Source organism: Pyrus communis, chromosome 6, assembly GCF_041283825.1.
Source record: "Pyrus communis isolate YQ-2024b chromosome 6, ASM4128382v1, whole genome shotgun sequence".
Taxonomy (NCBI): Eukaryota; Viridiplantae; Streptophyta; class Magnoliopsida; order Rosales; family Rosaceae; genus Pyrus; species Pyrus communis.
In genome coordinates, this window is record NC_142570.1 from 11,095,047 (window position 1) to 11,120,818 (window position 25,772).

The 25,772-nt window shown below is 38.4% G+C and overlaps 3 protein-coding genes across 3 annotated transcripts; all 3 read right to left on the reverse strand.

Annotated features, from left to right (window-relative positions):
• Positions 1-16,082: 16,082 nt before the first annotated feature.
• LOC137710551 (putative phospholipid hydroperoxide glutathione peroxidase) lies at positions 16,083-18,472 on the reverse strand. Its single transcript, XM_068449614.2, has 6 exons — positions 18,315-18,472; positions 17,720-17,796; positions 17,322-17,383; positions 16,979-17,097; positions 16,439-16,606; positions 16,083-16,315 (listed from the first exon to the last, which is right to left on the reverse strand). The coding sequence occupies exons 1-6, from the start codon at positions 18,366-18,368 to the stop codon at positions 16,283-16,285; spliced, it is 513 nt and encodes a 170-aa protein (XP_068305715.1). The 5' UTR covers positions 18,369-18,472; the 3' UTR covers positions 16,083-16,282.
• A 521-nt stretch (positions 18,473-18,993) lies between these two features.
• On the reverse strand, positions 18,994-21,135 carry LOC137709936 (putative phospholipid hydroperoxide glutathione peroxidase). The gene is made up of 6 exons (XM_068448917.2): positions 20,692-21,135; positions 20,039-20,115; positions 19,792-19,853; positions 19,558-19,676; positions 19,298-19,465; positions 18,994-19,198 (listed from the first exon to the last, which is right to left on the reverse strand). Exons 1-6 carry the CDS (start codon positions 20,944-20,946, stop codon positions 19,166-19,168), a joined length of 714 nt encoding a protein of 237 aa, XP_068305018.2. The 5' UTR covers positions 20,947-21,135; the 3' UTR covers positions 18,994-19,165.
• A 2,550-nt stretch (positions 21,136-23,685) lies between these two features.
• Positions 23,686-25,435, reverse strand: LOC137709916 (xyloglucan-specific galacturonosyltransferase 1-like). Its single transcript, XM_068448899.2, has one exon. The coding sequence runs from the start codon at positions 25,433-25,435 to the stop codon at positions 23,699-23,701; it is 1,737 nt and encodes a 578-aa protein (XP_068305000.2). The 3' UTR covers positions 23,686-23,698.
• Between the last annotated feature and the right edge of the window lie 337 nt (positions 25,436-25,772).

The window sequence follows — 25,772 nt, forward strand, 5'->3', positions numbered from 1 at the left end:
AGTCACGCAGACTTACCTGCTTTTATAAGTAAGGCGCTTGACTGTTGGCTCTCTAATGAACAACTTCGCAAAGGTCCTAAGCCTAGATTGGCAATCAAATTGGTCATGCAAACCCGTCTGCTTATTAAAAAGCAACGCGCTTCGCTAACGACCTTGTGATTAAAGATCTAGTGGACCATTGATACGAGATATACAACTACGGAGGTCATTCGGCCCTGCAAGTTAGAAGTTTCAAAAGATGCCTTAAGCAAATGAAGATTCACACCCAACAACCCGAAGTTGACGCCTAAAGCAATGAAGATAGGCTTCATTGCTTTGTTCAAAGCAGCATACTCGATTGTTCATTCTACGGCAAAAACTTGAAGCAAGGCAAAAAGACGGCGATGAAGTAAAGCGAAGAAAAACAGTTTATTAATTTCTAGCAAATTGGTAAATTGGCATGAAGGCCAACAGAGTTCAAGCAAAAGAAAAAAACAAAGCAGGAAAGGCAAAGAAGGTAAATCCTAAAGTTTATAAAAAAAACTACTCATCAGCAGCTGTATCACTCCCAGCAACATCAACCTTCCGTACTTTATATACAGCTGCCCCATCCTGGGTAGCACTATCATCAGCCGCCCTTACCTGGGTGGCACTACCTTTTGCCGCACATGCCTTGGCAGTGCGTTCTTGAAGGAAAACTTTAGCAAATCCTCGGAAGAAATAGCAAAAAGCTCGAGGTCCTTATCAGAAAATGTGTAGTCAAACGGCATGCCAAGGAAATGAACTCTGTAACTGATAGGAGCATTTTCATGCGACTTAAATGGCTTGTTCTCGTGCATTTACGTTATGTTTCTTTAGTTATTTTAGTACTTTAAGCTATTTTCGTGTGTTTGTAGGTCGAAAGGGCTAAAGGAGCAAAAAGATGCATTTTGGAGACTTTTGGAGCACTTTTGGGCTAAGGACGGATAGCTTATGCTTGAAGCCAAAGTGTTGGACGAAATTGAAGACCTAATTGGAGCCAAAGTGTTGGAACCTTGTTCTCTTTAGTTTTAGGACATTTAAACCTTTCCTAATCCCAATCATGCCATGCATAACACACATCCATTCTAACACATTGTCATTGCACATGCATTTCCTTCATTAGTTAACCCACATGCACTTATCACTTATCATCACCACATATCATATCACTTAATCACTTATCACTTATCATCACCACTTAACCACTTATCATATCATAACCACATATCATATCACTTATCACTTATCACTTAACATATCATCCACCCACTTCACCTACAACATCCATCCACTTCACCTACAACATCCACCTACTTCACCTACAACATCCACTTCACCTACAACATCCACCTACTTCACCTACAACATCCACCTACTTTACCTACAAATGACATAGCCATATGTTCCCTCCACTACTCCTATAAATACCCTTGCATTCATTCATTCATGAACATCTCATTTTCATACACAACACATTACAAACACATTCTCCCTTCCCTAGCCGTGAGCTTCCCATCTCTCCCCTTATAATCCAAACACCATTTTTCCATTCCACACTTCCATCCCCCAAACCAATTATCCCTAGACCTTATGCTATTGTGCCGCAACAAAGAAGGAGAAAGAAGAGAGGAGAAGCCTTGGACGTTTTGGCTATTCAAGCTTGGATTGTTGGAGCGTTTCTAGGTGTATTCAATCTTTGTTTTCAATGTTTAATTTATATTCTCTTTGTTTTGTTGTAAACATGAGGAGCTAAACTTGTTTTAGCTAGGGGAGACTTTGAAACCATGATTATATTTGCAATATGAATTGATTAATTCCAGTTGTGATTTCATAAATTGTGAATGCAATTTACTTAACCGTTTGATGGATAACTTATTCTTGTTTGTTGATTAAGGGTGCACACTTAGTTTGCATGCATGAATTTGGGGCTAGAATATAAGGGAGTTTCACATAATCGTTACAAACTTATATTCACAAGTAGTTAAGGTTGTTTTCACAATCATGTTAAGTAAATTCCTAGCATGAGTATCATGATGTCATAGTTACAAGTGCTTTGTCAATACTTATGATTTTCATAGAACGTAATGATCTTTGATTGTATCTCTATTATGATGTCATGTAGGGGACTTTTGAAGAATGCTTTGGGTTGTCGTATGATGTCATCCAATCCAATAACTTAAGGAAAATCTGAGGGTTAATTAGTGATGTCACGGTTAATCTAGGGTGTTGAGGTTCATGGTTTATCGAAAAGCAACTGGAAATCAATTTGTATGCAAGTGTGTCATGTGTGGAGAAGGACCCTCTAGCTAGCTAATCACCCATCCATATCCCCAAATTCGTCCAAAGTTTACTTAAGTCTTTTAGTTACTTGTTTTTCTTTTAAATTCATCAAAAACCTAATCCCCTTTATTTAGTTGTGTCAAATCTGTCCTAATTGTGAGTTTGAGTGTTTTTGAGTCAAAACCAATTCTATTTTCGTCCAAGTCAAGTCCTAGAGTCTAAATTGAGTCTTTTTTATTGTTTTGAGTTGTTTTGAGTCTTTTAAGTTTGTTTTGAGTCATACAAGTTTAGTTAAGAGTCTTTTGATTTTGTTTACGTGTTTTGAAGTATATTTTTACATCTTTGAGTCAGTTTTCATTAGATTAGCAATCCCTCCTAATCCCCGGCCAAGAACGATCCCTACTTATAACTATACTACAATTGTCAAACGAGGGTTTAATTTGTGCGCGTATAAATCTCGCATCAAATTTTGGCGCCGTTGCCGGGGATTAGCAACTTTGCTAATCCCTTGGTTCTTTTCTTTTTTTTTGGTTTAGTTGTTTTCGTTTTAGTTTCTAACTTAGTGTTGTTTTCTTTGTTTGTTGTTACTTTTGATATTTGATTTAGTTCTCTTTCTTTGATTTTAGGTACTAGAGAAGTAAGATATGGATTTTGCTAGCATTCAAGCTCAATTGGCAAATCTTACTTCTAAATTGTTGCCATATGCCGAAAGGACCACAATGCAGAGTGTCCCTACATTTGGTGCTTCATATAGGCAAGGATTTCAAGCCAATCAATGTCCACAAAGAGATGGGAGGGATCATTCAAACTCTATATGGTGGGAAGATCAACAAGTTCAACGTGAAGCATATTGGCAACCATATGAGGAGTTCTATTCAAGACCTATGCAGCCACCACAACTTCATATGCAATATGCTCAATTAAATTCAAATTCGCCAATAGATTATATTCAAATTCTTAATGAAATAAATTCTTTGGCGCAGGGGTCACAAAATCAAGCCAAGGAGGCTCAACAAGAAGCATATTGGCAACCATATGAGGACTTCAATACAACACCTATGCAGCCACCACAACCTCCCCCACAACAATTCCAATCAAGTTCAAGTATGTCCATGGATAATGATAAAAATTTTCAATTACTAACCTCTTTGACGCAGGACGAACAAAATCAAGACAAGAAGTTGGGTAAATTGGACGAGCAATTTGGGCAGATTATGGAGTTCATGAAACAAATTCATGAGCAAAGTGAACTTTCCAACTCAACTATTGAAAACTCGAAGGAAGATTTTGAAATCCATAATGCTATCACTTTGGGAAGTGCTATGGAGGTTGGAGCTGACCTAAAAATGTCCAAACATAGCCTAGAAGTGGATGAACAGCTGTTAATTGAGGAGGAGAAAGAAGACATGCACACGGCAAGGGTAGAACAACCCTTGCCGCAGCCCCCTAAGCCCTCTAAACCACCCACCACCAGTAAGGACGTCCCAATTCCATGTTATTCTGATGTTACTCCACCCAATGTCCCTTTTCCTAGCAGGTTTTTGATTCCCAACCAAGAAGAGAGTAAAAAGGACATCGTGGAAGCCTTCCCAAAGGAGCAAAATGCTATTCAAATTCTTGGTGCAACACAGCAAGTTTTAGATGGTGTTGAATTCTTCAAAGGACTTTGTACACCAAGAAGAATGATTCAAGAGAAGGTAGTGGCTGGAAAAGATGTAGAAGGCATCAAAGAGGACATATTTGAAACCACAATTCCCAAGGAAGTTGGATTTTATGACACAGGACAAGTCATAACTTTCGAAGGGGTGTTTATTCTGGAGTTCATTTTGGAGCACAAAGGTAAGCCGCCTCCCCGAATTTCAATTTTCTTTTATACTAACATGTGGTTAATGATTCAGGCACCCAATCTGGAATTTAAACTATTATCGGATCATTTCAAGTATCACCGCCCATTCAAAGATAAATTCCATGCCGTTTGATTTTATTTATGTGTAAAAAAAAAAAAAAAAAAAAAAAAAAAAAAAGATACTAAACATGGAGAAAGGTGGAGCTTCACAAAGGTTGTTTACGTGAAGCCCCACTACGAGGCGCAGAAGCGGAAGGCGCAGAAGCGGGAGGCATAGAAGCGGGAGGCATCGGAGCGGAAGCCATCGGAGTGGGAGGCATCGGAGCTAGAGCATTCCAGGCCTCAATACTTGGCCAAGCGCTGGATGACCCAGGAAAAAGGTGCCTCTGGAGATAAGACGCAAGCCTTTGACGGTCATTGTGAATTCGACCCTCAGATTCTTGCAGCTCATCAAGCTTCCTCTTCATGCCCGTCGAATAGTTGTTGGCAAGTACGTGCAAACTTCTATTCTCATGCTTAAGCAGTTTTATCTCCTGCTTGAGACTTTCCACCTCTGCCATCAATGATTCCACCTGACGGGAGCGGGCAAGCAGGCGTTGGCCCATGTTGGACACAGAACTCGCACACTGAACACTAAGTGCAAGGGACTCTTGAACGGCCAACTCATCGGACCGTCCTGACAGCAGCCTACTATCTTTTGGTGTGAGGAGGTTCCTAGCTACTATTGTAGCTGTTGTGGCGTCCTGCATCACAGAGTCTTCACCTGAAAGAGGACCGTTAGAAGATAAGAAAGAAGGGCGCCATACGTTACCTTGACGCGGCGCGCCCGTATCACTGCTAAGGCTCAATTCCAAGCTAAGGTTCGATGAGTTTGCCATTTTTCAAAAGTGTTCAAAGAGAAGGGATGGAGTTAAATTTCAAAGGGCCGGAGTCAATTTTCAAGAATGGGAAATCTTCAGAGTGTGTTTGTTGTGGTGATCGATAGCTCAATAAAAAAGCCAAGGCGACGCGTCCACCAATTCAAAAAGCCAGAATTTCCGGCGTAATTTAGGCGACGCTTTCTCGGCTTTTCAGAAGGCGCGTTCAACTTTGTCAAAAGATTTCTTCTTTTCAGACAACACGTGGAGGCCATCATCGCAACTACACATCTTTAGCCGATAAGCGCAAAGTTCGGCGACGCTTTCTCAGCTTTTCAGAAGACGCGTGCAGCTTTGTCAAAAGGAGCCGCATCTGCACTACCACGTGTCGTTCAGAAAGCGAAGGGGCGTCGTTCAGAAAGCGAAGGGGCGTCGTTCAGAAATCGAAGGGGCGCCTGCTCAGAAATCGAAGAGGCGTGTTCAGAGATCGAAGAGGCGCCATTATTTCAAAAAGCCGGATTTGCGGGATCAAAACGTTTGTCGACAAAGGTAAAAAGTACCACCACTTGATATTATCTCTATATATGTCGACCTTCGTCTTTTATGGCAGGGCAAACCTGAAGAAAATGCCCAACTCTCCCTCACCTCTGAGGGCGCACTCCCAGCAAAGCCTTTCGAAATACTCAATTCTTTCTTCTTCCCCAAAGATGATACCAGATGCCTGGAGTACATATGACCCAGGAGGAAGCAGCACAACAAATACATGTGCTGATTCATTCACCGCTTCTTCAAAAGCAAAGGTATCTCATATCATCAAGGTCAAAAGCAAAAGTATCTCATATCATGCTCTTTCCCTGTCTTTTTCTTTGTCCTTGTTCTTACTCGCATGGCAAAGTAAAAGAAGCAATCAGCCGGCACTTGGAGTCAGTCTTCCGATCTGGAGCCAACTGCCTGGAATCTATTCCTGATTGCTTACCTAGCGTTGCTCTCGAGTAGTCATCTTCAACGGTTGATACACTTCCGGAGAAGGGACCACTTCTGCAAAGGGGAGCGAGTAAGGCAAGTGAAAATGATACATTGAAGCATGTGGAGACAAACATAGGCTGAGTTATCCTCCAACCCTTTTCAATACGAATTGGAAAGATTGAACAAAGAAACAGACCAAAGGAGTAAGCTCAGACCTTCGGGGGAGACCAAAAGAATCCTGCTGCCCAGTTCAAGAGTAGCACAAAGGAAAATCAACGATGGGAGGAGCCCCTGTGGAATCAACAACATCAAGCCTCAATGAAATCAACAAGGAGAAGATGGAATTTACATTCCACAACCAGATTTGCGTCTCTAAACTCTTCTCTTTGTTATTTACATTCTGCCATGTTTAGTATGTTTAAATGCTTTTTGTGTGTTTACTTATGCTTTGTATGATTTTAAGCTTAAAACATTGAGGACAATGTTTGATTTAAGTGTGGGGGTAACTAATGTTGTTAATGCAAATTCGTGGGATTTTATCGCCCATAACTTTAAAGGTTGTTCCTTACTGTTTTAAGGTGTTTTTAAGATGTTTTAGAGTGTTTTAGTATGTTTTGTTTTTATAAATCCGAAAATCACATAAAAATTTGAAAAACATGTTTTGAAAAACCTAAAAAGAGTGTTTTGAGTCGTTTTTGTGTGTTTGTGTCTTAGGGTACCTTCCAACACAATGATGAGGATTTGGTTTGTAATTGCATGACTGTTAAAGAGAATTATAAACATGGATGAAAGTTTGATTTACTCTTGGTATATGTTTGGTTATGGTTATAATGTATGACTTCACATGCAATCATAAAAGAAAAATTCGTTTTTGTAACATGCTTGAAGGAAGGAACTCAAACAAACGCTACAACCCTGTGAGACTCGAGCCATTACTTTCTTTGGAGAGTTATTTTCTGTGATTCTTTGTTTTCTAAAGTTGTTGCATGATCTCATTATTCCTTGCTTGGTTGCTACTTAGAATGCAATTGTATCATGATAGAACTAAATGCTAGAACTTATATCCGTTTCATTCAAAGCATGATATTGATTGCATAACATATATCAAGATGAAGTTGTGTAGTTGCCACCATAGCCAAATAGCCTTACTTCCCATATTTCGTATATATTGTAAGTCTTAACCCCGTTGAGCCTCGTTTAACCTATTTTCTTTGCTAACCACATCAACCCTTACCTAGCCTAGATTAGGACCATCCGTACCCTTGTTCTTAAAAGATAGTGAGCATGACTTAAATGAATTCCTTTTGAGTACATTATGAAAGAAAATGAGTGTGGGGGAGAGAATGTTTTGTTCTTAAGCGTTTATGTATGTTTTGAAAAAAAAAAAAAAAAAAAAAAAAAAAAAAAAAAATTGTGAAAAATATATGTAAAAGAAAAACAGAAAAGAAAAGAAAGAAAGGAAAAAGAACTTGTTCCCCCTTGATCAAAAGTTGAGTTTTCATTCAAAAGTGATTTCTACGTTAATTCAAATGCTTTGCTCGCTATTTCTTTGAGAACCTTTGTTTTCCATATACCTTCTTTAGCCAAACACCTTTAGCCCCGTTACACCCCTTTGACTTCTATCTTTATCGTTATGTGTTTAATAATGTGGAGTTTGGAATTGATATGAGCTTATGGAATCACTGGTTCTCATTCTAAGTAGTAGCATTCCATTCATGAGATCATATTCATGTCGTTATCGTAAATTCAGAAAATGCTTTCCTTGTTATAACATATGTGAGTGTTCGTCTACATGTTTACATCAATCTTCTCACATATAACTAGTGTAGGGTGTGTAGTCAGAAAATCTATGTGAAAATAGAGTGCATTCTAGTAAGGAATTGAGGGAATTCTCTAAGGCATGTTACTACATTCAAAACATGGTTTTAAATGCTTAATTGTGAACTAGTATGTGGTGACTATGAGTAAGAATGTACTTAAGTGTAAAAATGGCTAAAATCTATGGGAATAATGATTTTTAACTTGTCATGTGCTTTGGAAATCCCTGAGACGTTTGTTGGAAGGTTTAGGTTGTGTTTTACTTGTTCGTTTTGTTTTGTTTCTGGTTTCTTTTGTTTTGTTTTGCTCGAGGACTAGCAAAGATAAGTGTGGGGGTATTTGATAGGAGCATTTTCATGCGACTTAAATGGCTTGTTCTCGTGCATTTACGTTATGTTTCTTTAGTTATTTTAGTACTTTAAGCTATTTTCGTGTGTTTGTAGGTCGAAAGGGCTAAAGGAGCAAAAAGATGCATTTTGGAGACTTTTGGAGCACTTTTGGGCTAAGGACGGATAGCTTATGCTTGAAGCCAAAGTGTTGGACGAAATTGAAGACCTAATTGGAGCCAAAGTGTTGGAACCTTGTTCTCTTTAGTTTTAGGACATTTAAACCTTTCCTAATCCCAATCATGCCATGCATAACACACATCCATTCTAACACATTGTCATTGCACATGCATTTCCTTCATTAGTTAACCCACATGCACTTATCACTTATCATCACCACATATCATATCACTTAATCACTTATCACTTATCATCACCACTTAACCACTTATCATATCATAACCACATATCATATCACTTATCACTTATCACTTAACATATCATCCACCCACTTCACCTACAACATCCATCCACTTCACCTACAACATCCACCTACTTCACCTACAACATCCACTTCACCTACAACATCCACCTACTTCACCTACAACATCCACCTACTTTACCTACAAATGACATAGCCATATGTTCCCTCCACTACTCCTATAAATACCCTTGCATTCATTCATTCATGAACATCTCATTTTCATACACAACACATTACAAACACATTCTCCCTTCCCTAGCCGTGAGCTTCCCATCTCTCCCCTTATAATCCAAACACCATTTTTCCATTCCACACTTCCATCCCCCAAACCAATTATCCCTAGACCTTATGCTATTGTGCCGCAACAAAGAAGGAGAAAGAAGAGAGGAGAAGCCTTGGACGTTTTGGCTATTCAAGCTTGGATTGTTGGAGCGTTTCTAGGTGTATTCAATCTTTGTTTTCAATGTTTAATTTATATTCTCTTTGTTTTGTTGTAAACATGAGGAGCTAAACTTGTTTTAGCTAGGGGAGACTTTGAAACCATGATTATATTTGCAATATGAATTGATTAATTCCAGTTGTGATTTCATAAATTGTGAATGCAATTTACTTAACCGTTTGATGGATAACTTATTCTTGTTTGTTGATTAAGGGTGCACACTTAGTTTGCATGCATGAATTTGGGGCTAGAATATAAGGGAGTTTCACATAATCGTTACAAACTTATATTCACAAGTAGTTAAGGTTGTTTTCACAATCATGTTAAGTAAATTCCTAGCATGAGTATCATGATGTCATAGTTACAAGTGCTTTGTCAATACTTATGATTTTCATAGAACGTAATGATCTTTGATTGTATCTCTATTATGATGTCATGTAGGGGACTTTTGAAGAATGCTTTGGGTTGTCGTATGATGTCATCCAATCCAATAACTTAAGGAAAATCTGAGGGTTAATTAGTGATGTCACGGTTAATCTAGGGTGTTGAGGTTCATGGTTTATCGAAAAGCAACTGGAAATCAATTTGTATGCAAGTGTGTCATGTGTGGAGAAGGACCCTCTAGCTAGCTAATCACCCATCCATATCCCCAAATTCGTCCAAAGTTTACTTAAGTCTTTTAGTTACTTGTTTTTCTTTTAAATTCATCAAAAACCTAATCCCCTTTATTTAGTTGTGTCAAATCTGTCCTAATTGTGAGTTTGAGTGTTTTTGAGTCAAAACCAATTCTATTTTCGTCCAAGTCAAGTCCTAGAGTCTAAATTGAGTCTTTTTTATTGTTTTGAGTTGTTTTGAGTCTTTTAAGTTTGTTTTGAGTCATACAAGTTTAGTTAAGAGTCTTTTGATTTTGTTTACGTGTTTTGAAGTATATTTTTACATCTTTGAGTCAGTTTTCATTAGATTAGCAATCCCTCCTAATCCCCGGCCAAGAACGATCCCTACTTATAACTATACTACAATTGTCAAACGAGGGTTTAATTTGTGCGCGTATAAATCTCGCATCAGTAACCAAGCTTGTAGAAGTCAGCTTGACTTTGGGCAAGGATAACCTAAAGACCGGACTTCTCGCTCTTCAGCTGTTTATTCTCCTTAGTCAGGTCAGTACGAGCACTGTAACTCTTCTAGTTCATTCTTTAGGTTCTCATTAACAGACAATGCTCCTTGCAGCTCCACTTCCTTATACTTAAGTTAATTGATGGCCTTCTTAAGTTGAACAACGTCATTATGCATGGCGAGCAAATCTACATCCTTGGAATCATGGGCGAACCAAAATTCTAAAATGGCACGCTCAAGGTCATGCATTAGCAAAGCTTGCACTTCAATCTCCTTCTCTGCAACGACATACTTCCCCCGGATCGCGTCAAGCTGAATCTTCAAGTCATTGATCTTTTGGCGAGCAGTCTTAAACTGTTAAGAAGTGGGGGCAGAGATAACAGATCTTTTCAAAAAGACAAGTTCAGACTCAAACTCTTTAATTTTCTCAACAACCGAGCAAGCTTCTGCTACCATGGCTGTAGCTATCTCCCTAGTAACCTTGGCGTCATCCTGCTCTATATGCATGTACTAAGCTGCCAATATCACAAATTTCTGCATCATAGCAAGTAAGGAACCTTTTCATGAGTAAGATGCATTCCTTACGAAGAAACGAGAGTCGACAACCTTGCTTACGCCATCAACAAACTTGGCATATGCTTCCGTGTCCTTAAGCAGATCGAGCTTTAACAGCGCATTGATCTCAAAAAACTCTCCTAAAACTAGTTTGGCAAGCTGTTCACGGTTACTCATATAGTCAGACGCTTCATTCTCAGCATAAGAGGTCGGCCTTGGCACCACCTTGATAGTGAAATCACCATCATCGCTCTTTGTTGCTGCACGCACTTCTGGAATCAGATCGAACTTGGTCACATAATACTGTCTTAGAATAAAACCAGGCATAGGGGGCAAGGCATAATTCTTCCACTGAACAATTTTGTCAATAACTGTTCTAGCAACCTTTAGAATAACAGGCTTCACAGGCTCAGATCCAGCAGCCTCTTTCTTCCCCTTGGAAGAAGTTAAGTCAATCACAAGCCTCCCAGCAGTGGACGTACCCTCGCGAGCAGCAAAGGAAGTCCTCAGCTTTTTCTCCACTGGCGGTTTTCTAGCAGACGACGAAGATCTTTCTCCCACCTTCATTTCCAACAGGCTCCACAGTGGCAATTAGAAGAGAAAACGTCTCACCCTTGATCTTCCAATAGGGGCAACCAACCTTTCTCCCTATGAAGAGGACTGAGCAGTCAATGCCACTCGCGATATTCAGCAGGGATCCCCAAAGCGATGTGCACCTTCTTCATGTCGGAAGAAGTCTTGGGAGTTGAACAAAATTTTGAATCTACATAAACAGATGAAGACAAGTCGAAGGAAACTCCACAAAAGTATAAAGTAGCTTAGAGACTAATCAGCCTACTTACCATTGATGAAAGCAGTCGGAATGCGAAGCCCAGGCCAGGAGTCGGATTTCATTTTCGCTGATCTCTGGGGTCTTTCTAGACCAGTCATGATCCCTTTTGCTCAAGTGATTGAAGAGCCTATGACGGGTCCTCAGTTACCCAACACCATGATGTGGCCTTTTTCAAAAAAGTACCAAAACTCATTGGCAGTCAGGTCCAAGTCAAAGAACCTGCTCAAGTTGTGGAACCCTACCATCACACAGACCGTATTTGGAGAGCATTGAGCAGGAACACACTTCATAGAGCAGATCACCTCTTGGAAGAATCGAGGCATGGGAAAGATGAATCTTAACACAAAGTAGTAGGGGTGAAACTTGATAGCTTTCCTAGACCCACACGGTTCGCAACTGCTACCATCATTGGCCTGCTTCACGCGAACCCCAAACGGAATTGTGTGCTTACACATATCGAGGAAGTCTTTGAATTCCTCATCAGAACCTACCTTGACATGAGCAGCTCTAAAGTAATCTAGCTTACTTGCAGATCCGCCATGGCGATACAACAACGGCATGAATTCATCACTCATATGGCTTAAGGAAGGCATGTTAAAAAATCCTACAACGCGCAAGGAAAAATTATTAGAAGGTTGCTTGATGAAGAAAAAGAAAAAGAAAAAATGGTCACAGAACCTAGCGCACCATGCAGCAACAACACCGTATCATGCCGCAACACACCATCCCAAGTCCTCGACCCCTGTTGAACCAAAAATTCAAGCCCTGAGGCTCTACAAAATCAAGAAGAAGGAGAAAATTTAGAAAATTGAAATTTTCTTACATTTGGAAAAGAAGAAAAGCAATGGAACACATTATATGGCCAAGTGAAGATGATTACTAAGGAAGGGGGAACAAATATCCTCTGGCTTTCTCTCTTTCTGCGGGGTTTTAATTGCACTCCAAATTTATTTAACCCCCTACTTGACGCAGACTTAAATATGTTTTGGTGGCAATTACATTCCCTTTCTTAGAAGAATTTAAATTCCAAGTCAAAGTGGAGATCTATATCAAATTGGCACACAAACTCTGTTGCAACTTTGGATTCCTACACCTCTTGCCCTTTTCTACGAGTAGCCAAGTAGGTGTAGGGGCATTTGTGGAGCCAAAGATAATCCCATAAATCATGGACCTAACACGTGAATTATTCCCCAAAAAGACAAGACTACCCCTATTAAATAAGCAGGGAGCAGTCTCATTCACCACATGTAGCTGAGGTAGAGCAGGCAGAGATCAACAACTACTCAAGACACCCCTTCCCGTAGGAAAAGTCAAAGGTATTTATGATAGAATAATCCTTTATTCTTATCATAAATACATTCTTAATTAGAGAAAACTTCTTCCAAGTAAGTAATCCTAATCCTATTTATTTATGATATTTACCTAATTACTCCAAGATATTTATTTACACAAATATCTTGGAATTTTCTCACCCAAAATACAACATAGGGCCAACCACCCCTAAACACTAGAGGGCCGGCCCATCTGCTCCTTTTCTCCTATAAATACACACTTTATCTCCAAAATTCAGTAAGCTTTAGCTACCCTAAAAAGGCTTTTTGCCACCCACAAACGTTCAAACACATTTTTCTCAGAATTCTAACTTTGGGCTCAGAGATTCTTTGGCCAAAGCCCCAATTCATTGTGGGCTCGTGATGCTTTTGGCCTTAATCTTAGGTGTTATTATTTTGCAGGTGCAGATTCGTCAATCAAAGGAATGCGGAAATTTGCATCCACAGTCAAACTTTTAATAAAAATTTAACCTTCCTAAAGAATGCTAGATTGTTCATGTGCCATTAGGGTGTGTTTGTTTAAGCTCGCTAGCTTTCGCTGGCTTGGACTGGATTATGTAGTAATCTAGTCCCATGTTTGTTGACAGTCCGGGACTAAGTTTAATGAGATTAGAAGGGACTCGCGGGGACTAACTCCCTCGCTAGCAAACCCGTCGAGAACCATGGGATTAGCTGGGACTAACTCCCTCGCGTCTTCCGCTGCTTCTATGTTCACAAACGCCGAGAGCCATCATCATTCCCCTTCGCCAATTCCCCCTTCCCCTCTTCCTCTCTCCTCTCTTTCTTCTCTTTCTGCTCCGCCGAGATCCGAGCTCGGCTCGAACTTGGCTGCGACGACGACAATTGCTCCATCCTGATGGTACTGTAGTTCTGCTGCTGCGACGACGACTCAGTAGCAGTCGGCTTCTCCTGCATAGAAGATATTCTAAGCATGCTTGGGAATCGCTGCAGGCCGGTTCCGCCGCTCTAAAGACTTGCGGCTCCGATTGAATCCACAGAATTGGAAAGCTCCCCCCAGTTGGAATCTTGCACCGAACAAAAACCAGAGAAACCAAGCTCTATTCTTCGTTTTGCAGAATTTTTTTGGCAATTAATCAGAAAAAAAAAAAGAGGAAAGGGAAGGAGAGTGGGACGGAGAGAACGAGGGAGATAAAGAGGGAGAAAAGGATGGAGGCTTCCAGAGAGAGGGAGAGTATTATTAGAATAAAAAAGATAGAATTAATTAATATAATATTATTAGATATGAATTAAAAAATATAATATTGTAGTTTATTATTATCCTTCTTTTTAGTCCGACACTGCACCAAACGCTTCATTAAGTCAGTCCAGCTTAGTCTAGTCTAAGCCAGTCTAGTTTAGTCCCTAAAGCTAATCCAGTCCGAGATAGTCCGGTGCAACAAACGCACCCTTAGGGTTTAGTTTAAGGGAGTTTTAATGAAAAAGGCTTCTCCAAACTCTTTATTAATAAAAAAAATCATCTAATAATTTTATTTAATAAAAAGTACTTAAACTTTAATAAAAACTTAAACTTTAATAAAAATAACAAAATAATTTAATACAAAAAAAAAAAAAAACTGACATGTGGTTCCACTCGTCAAATCACACACACATTCTCTCTCCATCCCTCCCTCACTTCACCCGTACAAATCATATTATTTAACTATATATATATATATATATCTCTCTCTCTCCTTCCACATATTCCTCCCATCAACTTTCTTTCTCCATTCTCCTCTCTCCGAGAAATTTTTAGGAGTGCCGGGAACACCATGACACATGGTGTTCCTTCACCCATTAGAAATTGAGATTTTGGATATCCTTCAATTTTATATTTCAATAAATATATAAAACTAATTTCTAATGAATGAGGGAAATGTCATGGTGTTCCCGGCACTCCTAAAAATTTCTCCCTCTCTCCCTACCCATCCACATCAACTTTGTCTATCATCTCTCATTTCACCTGATCCCACCCTCTCATGTCACCATAAATAACATATATTTTTTTTATTATTTATCCACGCATCAAATCACTCACTCTCTCTCTTTCTCACTCTCACCTGTATAGATCATATTATTTAACTCTATTTCTCTCTCTATTGTTTTACATTTTCTATCTCCACTCTCCTCTCTCCGCTCCCATACACATCAACTTTGTCTATCACCTCTCATTTCACATATCCCCACTCTCTCATGTCACCATAAATAATATATTTTTTATTTTTTGTTTATTTGAACATTGTTTCATTATTTTTTTAGAACAAACTAAGTAGTAATATTACAAGACCAACAAAGAAGAAAATTTTCATTTTTCAGTTTTATTAACTATGCTAATTTTAATTTCGAAATATTGATTTTAACTTTAATTTGGATAAATTATTCAGTTTGTGTCTTGGATAAGTTATTAAGTTTATATCATGTCGTATGAACAGTGACTATTTTTAGAACTGAAGATTGATTATTTCAAAAATTGAACACGAATATTTTTAGGAAAATTAATGAAAAGGGCTTTAAAATTTTGAATTTTATCTAAAAATCATCCAACAACTTTAGGCGCACGCCACTCCGTGTTTAGTTTCAGAAATAGTATTCATGTTTAGTTTCAGAAATAATGTAATTCTCATGTTCAGTTTTAGAAATAGTGATTATACTTGTGTTTAGTTTAAGAAATAGTGATAGTACATGTATTCAATTTTTAGAAATAGTCAGTGTACAATTCAAAAATAGTGTAGTACCTGTGTTCAATTTTAGAAATAGTCAGTGTTCAGAGATCAAATGCAGGGTTGGTTTTTTATTGTGTTACTATTTCTTCACTACAAATAAATGCAAAAATGTTCTTTATGTTAGAGAAAATTAGAATTCACGCATTCTCCAACATAACTTAGCATAGAATGCAAGACGTAAATTTGTACCTTCAAAAAATGTTTACCGTAAGACAAATATTTATACCTGTAAAGTGGGATGAGTTTTCGCTTTTGCAAGTACCATTTGTAGCATAATATCCAGAATAATATTTGGATCAAATGAACTCGAAAGATCCCTTAATAATCTTGAAAACAATGAATATACATTCGGTGTCCATATAATTGAAAGGGACTTAGGAAATGAAAACACAAATAGTTGTACTTAAAATAGTGCATTTATGTAGACTTTTTGTCCACTCTAATTACTTGATCACCACTCCAGTGTATGGTTGCATCATCTACCTTACTCATCTATCATATAGAAAACAATCAAATAGACAAGTTCAATCTCATGGTGACATTATCATTTAAAATAAGAAATTGGTCTTGCTCAGTTTATTGAGCATAATATACAACACATCGGCACGACGTTAGGTCCTAAACCAGTCTTGGAGGCACAACAACACACAAAAGCAAGGCTTTTTCCCCCTCCTGCTGAAGAAAAGGAAAGCATATGCATACCAGCATTCAGCATTCACAGGACTCCCAATAGCTTCTTTAAATCCCGCTGCAAAAGAATTATGTAAGCAGAAAGCTAGCATGATTACACAGATCGAAAATACAACAAACATCAAAGGTAGCACAGCACAATTATATTTGAGAATCAAAGTTCGAACATCCAAGTTTTTACCTCAATACTAAGGGGGGGAGTGGTCGGGTAATAGCGATCAGAAACTTTCCCCTCCTTGTCAACTAGAAACTTGGTAAAATTCCATTGGATATCATCTCCAAAGAATCCCCACTTGCCTAACTTCAAGAACTTATACAAGGGAGCAGCATTATCACTGTTTACTTCAATCTAACACAAGAGCGAGAGATGGTGAAATTACAAACCAAATTTCACATATTACAATACTCCATTCTCTCAGATGTAGAGGAAATGGCCATGGGGAAGAAGATATACAAATTCTAAATTGCAAAAATTCTAAACTAATTTTAAAACTGCATGTAACAATATAGCAGTTAATTTGACTAGCCTATCATTATCTTAAATCTTGAAACTAAACTTGTAATCTAAATATGGAATACCCTTCTCCATCGTTTTACAAAGAGAATAAATAATAGACAACCTTGTGGTTGAACCCTTTTGGCCGGCCTAAAAGTGCAATAGGTTTAACAGTGTAAGCTGTTTGAAAGTAGATACAAACTAATCTACAGCTGCTTGATTTACCTTGTCAAAAATTGGAAATTCAGATTTGAAACGAGTGCAGACAAACTCTTCAATCTCTTTATTACTTCCCGGTTCCTCATCACCAAACTGATTGCATGGAAACGCCAGTATCTCAAAGCCTGCATCAATTCCCCATATATCACACAAAGGGGAAAAACAAAAGGGTAGAATTATATGTTGAATTAGTCATATTACATTGATCTTTCTCTTATTTATCTTTAAGAAAAAAGGACTTCTGTATTTTACACCGAGGAGTACTTGTTTCTATGATGAAAATGAGACTGCCACTATTGGTTACCAAAACGATAGGCGTGAAAGAACATTTTGAGATCAAAATGCAAACCTTGATCTTTATACTGTTGGTATAGTTGATTCAGCTCTGTGTAGTTTGAGTTGGTCAGTCCACTGCCAAAATTAGTGAAAACCAGCATCGTATAGATACGTTTAGAAAGGAAAAACAAAAACAAAACAAAAGCAGTTTCCCGTATTAGCCCTGAATAACATCACACCTTTAGAGAAAAACACTTCAAGCTTAATACTTAAGAGAAACACCCAATTGAATATGCAACGGGAGAAGGGCACCAAATGAATTTTGCAACCAGCAATCAATCAGAACATGACAAGTGACTAACTGCGAGTTTATATCTCCAATTAAGCTCTCTAAGTGTTTATGTATGAAACTTATAGTTGTCGGGCGCAAAAAAGAAAGAACAAAGAAAGTAAGGAGAGGAGGAATAATACCATTTGGAAGCAACATTGATAACGAGTAGAACTTTTCCCTTGTACAAGCTAAGATCCACATCATTGCCCTTTGCATCCTATACAAATATAAACACAACTATCAAAACCAAGATTCACAAACAACAATTATTCATTAACCGAATTAATTCAGACATAGATTCAACACAATAGCAACATTTATTTATTTATCTATCTTTTTCAGAAATAGTGGGGCAAGCCACGGTTATCCACTGCTTCCAGGCCGAAGAGGCTATGTTTACAATATTCCTTTTGTTTTTCTTGGCAACCAACCAGAGTCCAGAGTCCAGAGTCCAGACAAAGGAAAATTCCCAATTCTCCAAACAAGCCAAAAATAAGTAGTACCCAGAATTCAAAATTCCTTTAAATTGATTAGTATTGCAAGAAAAGATGAAAACTTAGAACACAACCAGATGATTCCAACACTACCCATCTTCTACTTATTATTTAAACAACAAATTTTTGAAGAATATGTAGAGTCTTTTTACATCGCAACCTAAAAATTGAGCAGAAAAAGCATAAACTAATTGAAGATATGCAATTTATACATAGATAGATGATATAGATGGGGAGTTACCTTGACAGTGAAGTCGTAAATTGTTTTTGGGTTCTCAGTTGCCTGGCTTGTCATCCTCTTCTGCTCTCAACTCTGAACAAACTAAAACACCTGAAGGTCCACAACGTTGAAAAATGCCATTCTTTCCATTTCAACGTTCGAAGCTGACCTGTTAACAAAATGTTAATGACGCTTTAGGCCCTCATGTTTCTCCTTGGGCCTTGGTCACAACCGTGGGCTAGGCTATGCATACTCATTGTTTCTCGGGGTCCGCTATAGTCAGACATGAGTGGATAAACGTAACTTGTCATCAGATTTTTATTTTTGCATGATCAAAAAAAAAAAAAAAAAACATTGATTTTTGAATAAGTCAGTGGTATGTATTGTCCAGTGATTCATTTTTTACGGAAATTTTATTTTTCCTTACAATGAATTTTCTTCAGCCAAATGGAGATGGGTGCGGCTAGATCAGATGATTAAGCAGAATGATTCATTTTTTTAGAGGCATTGTGTTTTTCCGTTTAATGAAATTTCTTCTAACCAAGTGGGGACGAGTGCTGCTACACTAAATGATTATGTAGAGTGATTCATTTTTTACAGGCATTGTGTTTTTCCGATGAAAGCGAGACGACAAGGGGCAGGGGAGCAGGCGCCACCACACAGGGTGACTCCGAGGGTAAAAAGCCACCACAAGAGTCGATAACAAACGAAGCTTAAATGCATAATCTTTCCTTAAACATCAACAGAAATCAACAGAACGCAACCCTTACAAGATGCCCAATAATACAAATAGATGCATCTTATTACAGTAAGTGCCTTTTATTCCACTACTAATTTACTCTCCTCTCATTTCTTCATATAGAGCTGCCCGTTCATGCGACCCCCAGCAGTTTCTTCACGTCCTTCTGCAAAACAAGAAGCAAGACAACAAACCAGAAATTCGTTAACCTAATTCACTTTCTCAGTTCAATGTAATTGTCATGAATGTATGTACGATTTCGCACCTCAATGCTCAGAGGAGAAGTTGTAGGGGCGTAACGGTCAACGACTTTCCCTTCTTTGTCAACCAGGAACTTGGAGAAGTTCCACTTGATGCTGTCACCAAACAGTCCACCCTTGCTAGACTTCAAGAATTTGTAAATCGGAGCGGCATTGTTGCCATTCACATCCACCTAAAATTGGAAGAATGTAAATCTCCAGCTCTAGTAAATGAACGAAATGAAGACGCTTTCGCTGCTAATATGACATCCTAAGGAGCTCTTACCTTGTCAAAGATGGGATACTCAGCCTTGAAGCGAGTGCAGGCAAACTCGACAATCTCGTCATTTGTCCCTGGCTCCTGAGCTCCAAACTGGTTGCATGGGAATGCCAAGATTTCCAAACCTGCAAGTCCACAGAAGCAAGTGTGAGCTACAAGCCTACAAGGCAACCGAAAGACTCGGAATTTCTACGAAAACAGCCACGGGATGAAGTACAAACAGGCAAAAGGAAAGCAGACCTTGAGTTTTGTATTTCTCATACAACTGAGCCAACTCTGTGTAGTTTGAATTAGTCAAGCCACTGCATCAAAATAAAAAACCAAATTATATAATACGCTCACACTTCAGATTACGAAAAACAAGATCGGCAAAAAATGCATCCCATTACATGAGAATATAACCATATTTATCAGATTTTCATTCCAGTTGGTAAGTATGTATGGATTGCACATAGAATCTCAGAAGAAGAAGGAAGATATAGTGTACCATTGCGACGCAACGTTAACGATCAGAAGGGCCTTCCCTTTGTAGGTGCTGAGATCAACATCATTACCCTTGGCATCCTGAAAGTAAACGGATTTACATTATACGCATTCAATTCTCAGTTTGCGGATGAAGTTTAAACAACCTACAGCCCCTATAGCACATGTCACTTTTGCAACTCAATCCCATCAAATTTTTTTGGGTCAAATTTACAATAACCCAAATTCATTTTCTATTATAAATAGTAAAGGCGATATTCTTCACTAATCTACGCTACGTGGTCGGGGTGGTTTGCACCCGGGACAAAGCGGATTGAAGAGGATGAGCCTAACCACAAGGGCCACCCACCAATGCGATCAGAACCCAGATTCTAACATGATCAATTAAACCCAAAATAGATTAAAGAACGGACCTTTACATAAATTACCCGAATTCTAATACAATAGGGGAAAGCCAAGTCAATCCCCCTAATTTTAACATTTTTTTTTGGACAACCGATAGATTTTGTTAGATCAGATGTTAGATTAGCCACCGACGAGATTTGAATCTATGCCGTCCTGCTAAACAAACAAAAATCCCCAATCCCAAATGGAAAATGAAAATAGTCAAAATTGACGCAAAACTGTAAAAATAATCAAAATTCATGAAAAGACCACCTTGACAGTGAAATCATGGATTGATTTACTCTCGGACTGGCCAGCCATTGTACGATTCAACAGCAAAGTAGATGCAACCGGGCTTGAAAACTCGACCTTGATAGACGGCGAAAACAGAGAAATCCGCGACCGTGGCAAAAGGGTCTGCAAGGAATCGGCGGAGAAGTGCTTTTGCAGACGCTGAGAAGCAGATGAAGCGGCAACGGTGAGTTTTCGTCGGAAGAGAAAACGAGTAGATTTGCAGATGCAGAGCATTTGGAGACTCAAGACAGAGAATGGGCCTTTATTTATAGCTGTGGAATGCGATGATCTGTGAGCGCACACGTGGAGGAGACTCGGTTGACACGTAGGTCGTTTTGTTTGCGCACACGTGGAGGTGTAAGGACAAAGCGTTTGGAAGTGGGGAAACGGCTGGGATTTTGCATCAGGGAATACGTCATGGGTTTCAATGGTCAGATTTTAGTTGATTGTTGGACTTAAATAAGTGTGAATGGTGTGAACTGTGTATGTTTGGATATTTGACATATTTTTGGTTTTCTCTTAACTGTTTTGTACTTTTGTGATAATGCAAATTCTTATTTGTCTTTGATTCTTTACTTCTGGATTTGGTTAGTTTTTTAGCGGACAAGAATTGTTTGTCCTACCACTTCCGATGATCTCTCGTATCTTTCTGTTTGTGTGGTCACGGTTAAGTTATATCAACATTTTATATTACTATTCATTTTTATCTTATTATCTCTTTAAAAAAATAATATAAAATATTGACATGATTTAATCGTGACCACACAAAATAAGAGGATACCAAAAATTGAAGGGCAGACAATCATTGTCCTTTTTCAGTGGGTCTCTTGAAAGTTACAGTTTTCTTTATATATATTAGATGGATGTTGTGAAACTGATGTGATGTGTGGATGGAATAAAATAAATAAGAAACAATATTTACAATATTTGACAAATATGTTTACTTCCTTGAAACAGCAGTAGTAAAAATAATAAAAATACAAAATAACTCTAATTATTTTCCAGTCTAACTCGCTGATATTTTCTTCTTCTTTTTCTATCTCTTCTTTCTTTTCCTTTATTCTTCAATACTTTATATGCAAAAATCAAGACCTAACAAACCCATCATATTTTTACCCAAAAAAAACCCCTATCATATGGGTTATTTTAATACATTACTGGGAAGCATAGTCATCAAGTGAATAATAAACTTTAATCATCTTTCAAATTCTTCATTAATATTGTTTTTTCAGTGAGCATTCACACTGCTTTTATTGTCCCTGGTTTGAAGGAAACAAAAAAAATATTTTGCTTATGTAGCCAATGTCATACTCTCAGATGCTCCACCTAATTATAATAAACCTAGATTAACTGCCTTGTCATCAAGCGGATGTGTGTTGATGCAAGCTTTGAACTTCTCAAGTGAAGACTTTGGAAATATGTAATTTTTTAACTGATAGGAAGATGTACCAACAAATGTTTGTTTTGTTGATCATTGTGGAATCAATCTATTTCCATTTGTAAGGAGGATCTCAATGAGTTGAGCAAAGCAATTCTCAATTGTTGGCAAATATGGACTGAAAGAAATAATCTGGTGTTTTTGGGGGCATCAATCCAATCCATATTCGCTGCCTTGCCATTTCAGCTAGTGTGGATTCTTCGTTCTTCACCGTTAATTGGAGCAGCCCCCTTGATCAGGACGTTATAAAGTTAAATTTTGATGATTCTGTCATTCTGAAGAGAGGTGTTGCTGCCTTCATGTTAAGGAATTTTGAGTGTCGGGTTATTGGTGTTGGTGCCTTCAACCTGGATGGAGTAACTATTTCAGTGGCTGAAGCTATAAGTTTGAGGGAAGAATTAAGGTTTGCTAGACATAAAGGGCTTCAAAACATTCTGGTGAAGGGAGATTCAAAGCTAATCATTTGTGCGATTCAAGGAAGATGAGATGTCTCTTAGAACCTAAATTCTATTATTGAGGATGTTCGTTAGATAGCCTCAGAGTTCAATCACATCGAATGAAACCATGTTTTCGAAGAAGCAAATTTTGTGGTGGATGAGTAGCTCATCTAGGTCTTACTCTTGATAACCCGCATTTTTGGGATCATTGTCTCTCTTTTGTAGTGTTTAATGCCCTAAACTTTGATTGTTTGGGCATCAGTTGTTGCAAAGGTTTTTTTCCTTTAATAAATTTATTTTTCTTCATAAAAAAAAAAAAGGAAAAAGGAAAAAAAAAAAAGAATAGGGTGTGGTTTTGGGTCTTGCAGAAGGAGCTTAATGCTGATCGCCAATTAGTGACATCAATTTGGTCACCCTATTAAATCAAAATGCTTATGCAATTCAAATTTTGAACTCTTCCATTATAAGTACTTTTCTAAACGTAATTACTTTGTTTTCTTGAAACAATTGTTTGTTCAAGTTGGTGGGATTTTTTGCTATAGATTAAATCGCCCACCACATTTACAATGAATTTGAGCGATAACTATATATGAGATTTGTAGGTGAATGGAGGCTCACTGGTTGTATTATGTTTCCACCTGTATCTAATCCCAAATTAATTTTTATTTTTTGGTTCTTTTTCAATTTTTGAAGAATTAGGTTGTTTTGTAACGATAAAATGAACGATGGTGTTTTTTTGTTGAATTTCTCTTTTGCAATTTGGGGTTTTTTTTTTTTTTTTTTTTTTTTTTAAATTCTATACCATCCTATGGTGGTTCATTGCACGACAAGAATTTGATTGTAAAAAAAGTAAGCATTAGAATGATGTGACAGTAATTACAAGTTAAATAAAAAATACGTATTGTTTTTGTAGGACTCAAATATTCCTTTTCCCTCTCCACAATGCTTTGTTTATGAGTTCAAAAGTGAGACAAAAATAATGAAAGAACAAAAAAAAATAATTTTTGAATCTTTAAATTTTGGTGCAAAACAAAGCACATCGGCGTTGTATGATTCATAACCGACCCCACTTAGCAAGATAAGGATTGGTTGTTGTTGTTGTCTTCTCAAATTATACATTTAATTTCAATTTGGTCACCCTCTCCATGAGATTACTCATTGTGATGGAAAATGCATCCTCAAACTTTTCAAATTTTGCATTTGAATCCCCATACACCAAACCAGGCAACAATTCGTACACTATAAACCTCCTCATATCATCCCTCTTCTCCTTTGAAATCTTCATCAACATCTCCACCACATTCACCTTCATTCCCCTCACTTCCTCTTGATCCACAAACACAGAATAATTTCCATGATCCTCCGGCAAATGCCACGGGTACTGGTAATAAGCCGTGAAAGGATCAAAAAGCACGGGAATGCAGCCCGCTATCAGCGAATCAAATAGTGATTTTCTAGTAGGGCTGTCCCCTGGGGGCTGCAGGCAGAATTCAGACTCTAGGAAGAGGTCAATGACCGTCTCTGGCTGATCACATCTGCCCGAACCACAGTCAAGAAATCGGCATTGGTTTCCATTTTTGGAGGATGGATTGCACTGTTTGATTAGCATAGACCTTATGCTCTCAGCTTGACCAGGCCTTTCTGCACCAGCAAAGCCCACTAACTGTTTTCTGTGCGAGCTTATAATTTTCCATTGCCATGCTATGATGTCGTCGTCTGAGCTTGGATGGAAGGATGTTGGGTGTGGGATTCCTATGTCATTTGGCTGCCATGGCTGCCTCTCAATCAAAAGCTTTACCGGGTTTTTCATTTGATCAATCTCCAAGAATCTGGTTCCCCAAGAGCGGTCCTTTCTCCGAAAATCCCATGAAATTTTTCCCAACACAATGACATGATCCTTGCGAGAATTCTTAGTCCATGATCTTTGTTTCTCAAGCCATGTTATGAGCTCCAAACTCAATGTGTCTTTCACGTCGCTGGAGACATTCTTAAAATGCCATCTCAGAATATCCAAACCGCCGTAAAATGGAATGTAGAAAAGCTTGGCTTCATCCTCCTTATAAACCCTGCAAGGATGCTTCATAACCCTCTGATGAAAAATCGGCTCCAATGAGTACTGATGTGTCTGGTACCAACCGTTTCCGAATTTTGGAATTGGTTCTCCCATGGCTTCATTTTTGAAGTACTTGCAGAAGTCCATCCATGGAACCATGTCTCTGCACTGACCAATCAAGTCAAAATTAAACTTGGATGGCAAGTCATACACATATACTCCCCTCCCTTCGCACCCGGCTTGCTTCTTATCCGAAATCCATGATCTGTGCAGTCGCATCTGTTCTTCAACGTCCTTCTTTGCATTCGCAACCTGCTCTTCTCCGTCTTTGTTCTCGCCATTCCTCATAGTTACCGGTTCAGACTCATCTCGGATAACTTCAGCGGTCTCTCTCACCTTCTCACCATTGACAGTGGATTGAGGACTAGTGGAACCATTGCCGCGGTACAAAGGAGGCGACGAGGGAAGAGGCAGGTTCAAACTCTTGTCAGGAGTGTAGAGGTAAATGGAACTATGATTGACGATCGGAATTGGGATTTCAAACTTGGGTTGGGTTTTACCAGCAGAAAGGCAGTAATGGTCGTTGAGCTTCCGGGAGGAAACACAAATGTGGACAATGTTGCCGGAGAAAATGGTGGCGGAGGAGGACCAGAGGTAGATAAGAAAGAGAATGAAAAATGCAACCGGGACTCGATAGAGAAATTTGAAAAGAAAAAGGAAACAGCTACAGGATTCTTTCGGGGCCGGTTGCCTGGGGAGTTTTGGTTTTCGTTTCGACATGGAAACACCGACCATTGTGAGAAAGCTTGATGTTTGCACTTGCTCCGCCTCTGGTTTTAAGTTCTTGCAAGGGGAAGGTCGGATCGTGTTCTTTCATGGAAGCACGTTTGAGAAGTAGAATCTGATTTGGTTGCACGTTGGAATGCAATATTTTCTGTTACTTTTTTTTTTTTGGTCAAACTGTTAAGTATTAGTTTTCCAATACTTAATTCTTTGTATTTGTAATTGTATTTTCTAATTAAAAAAATATTTAGGTTTGCATTTGACTGAATTCCAATTATTATATAGCAATAAAGGATTAAAGATGTACCGTACTTATCAAACTGGCTTAGATTTGAGCCAAATTCAGAGC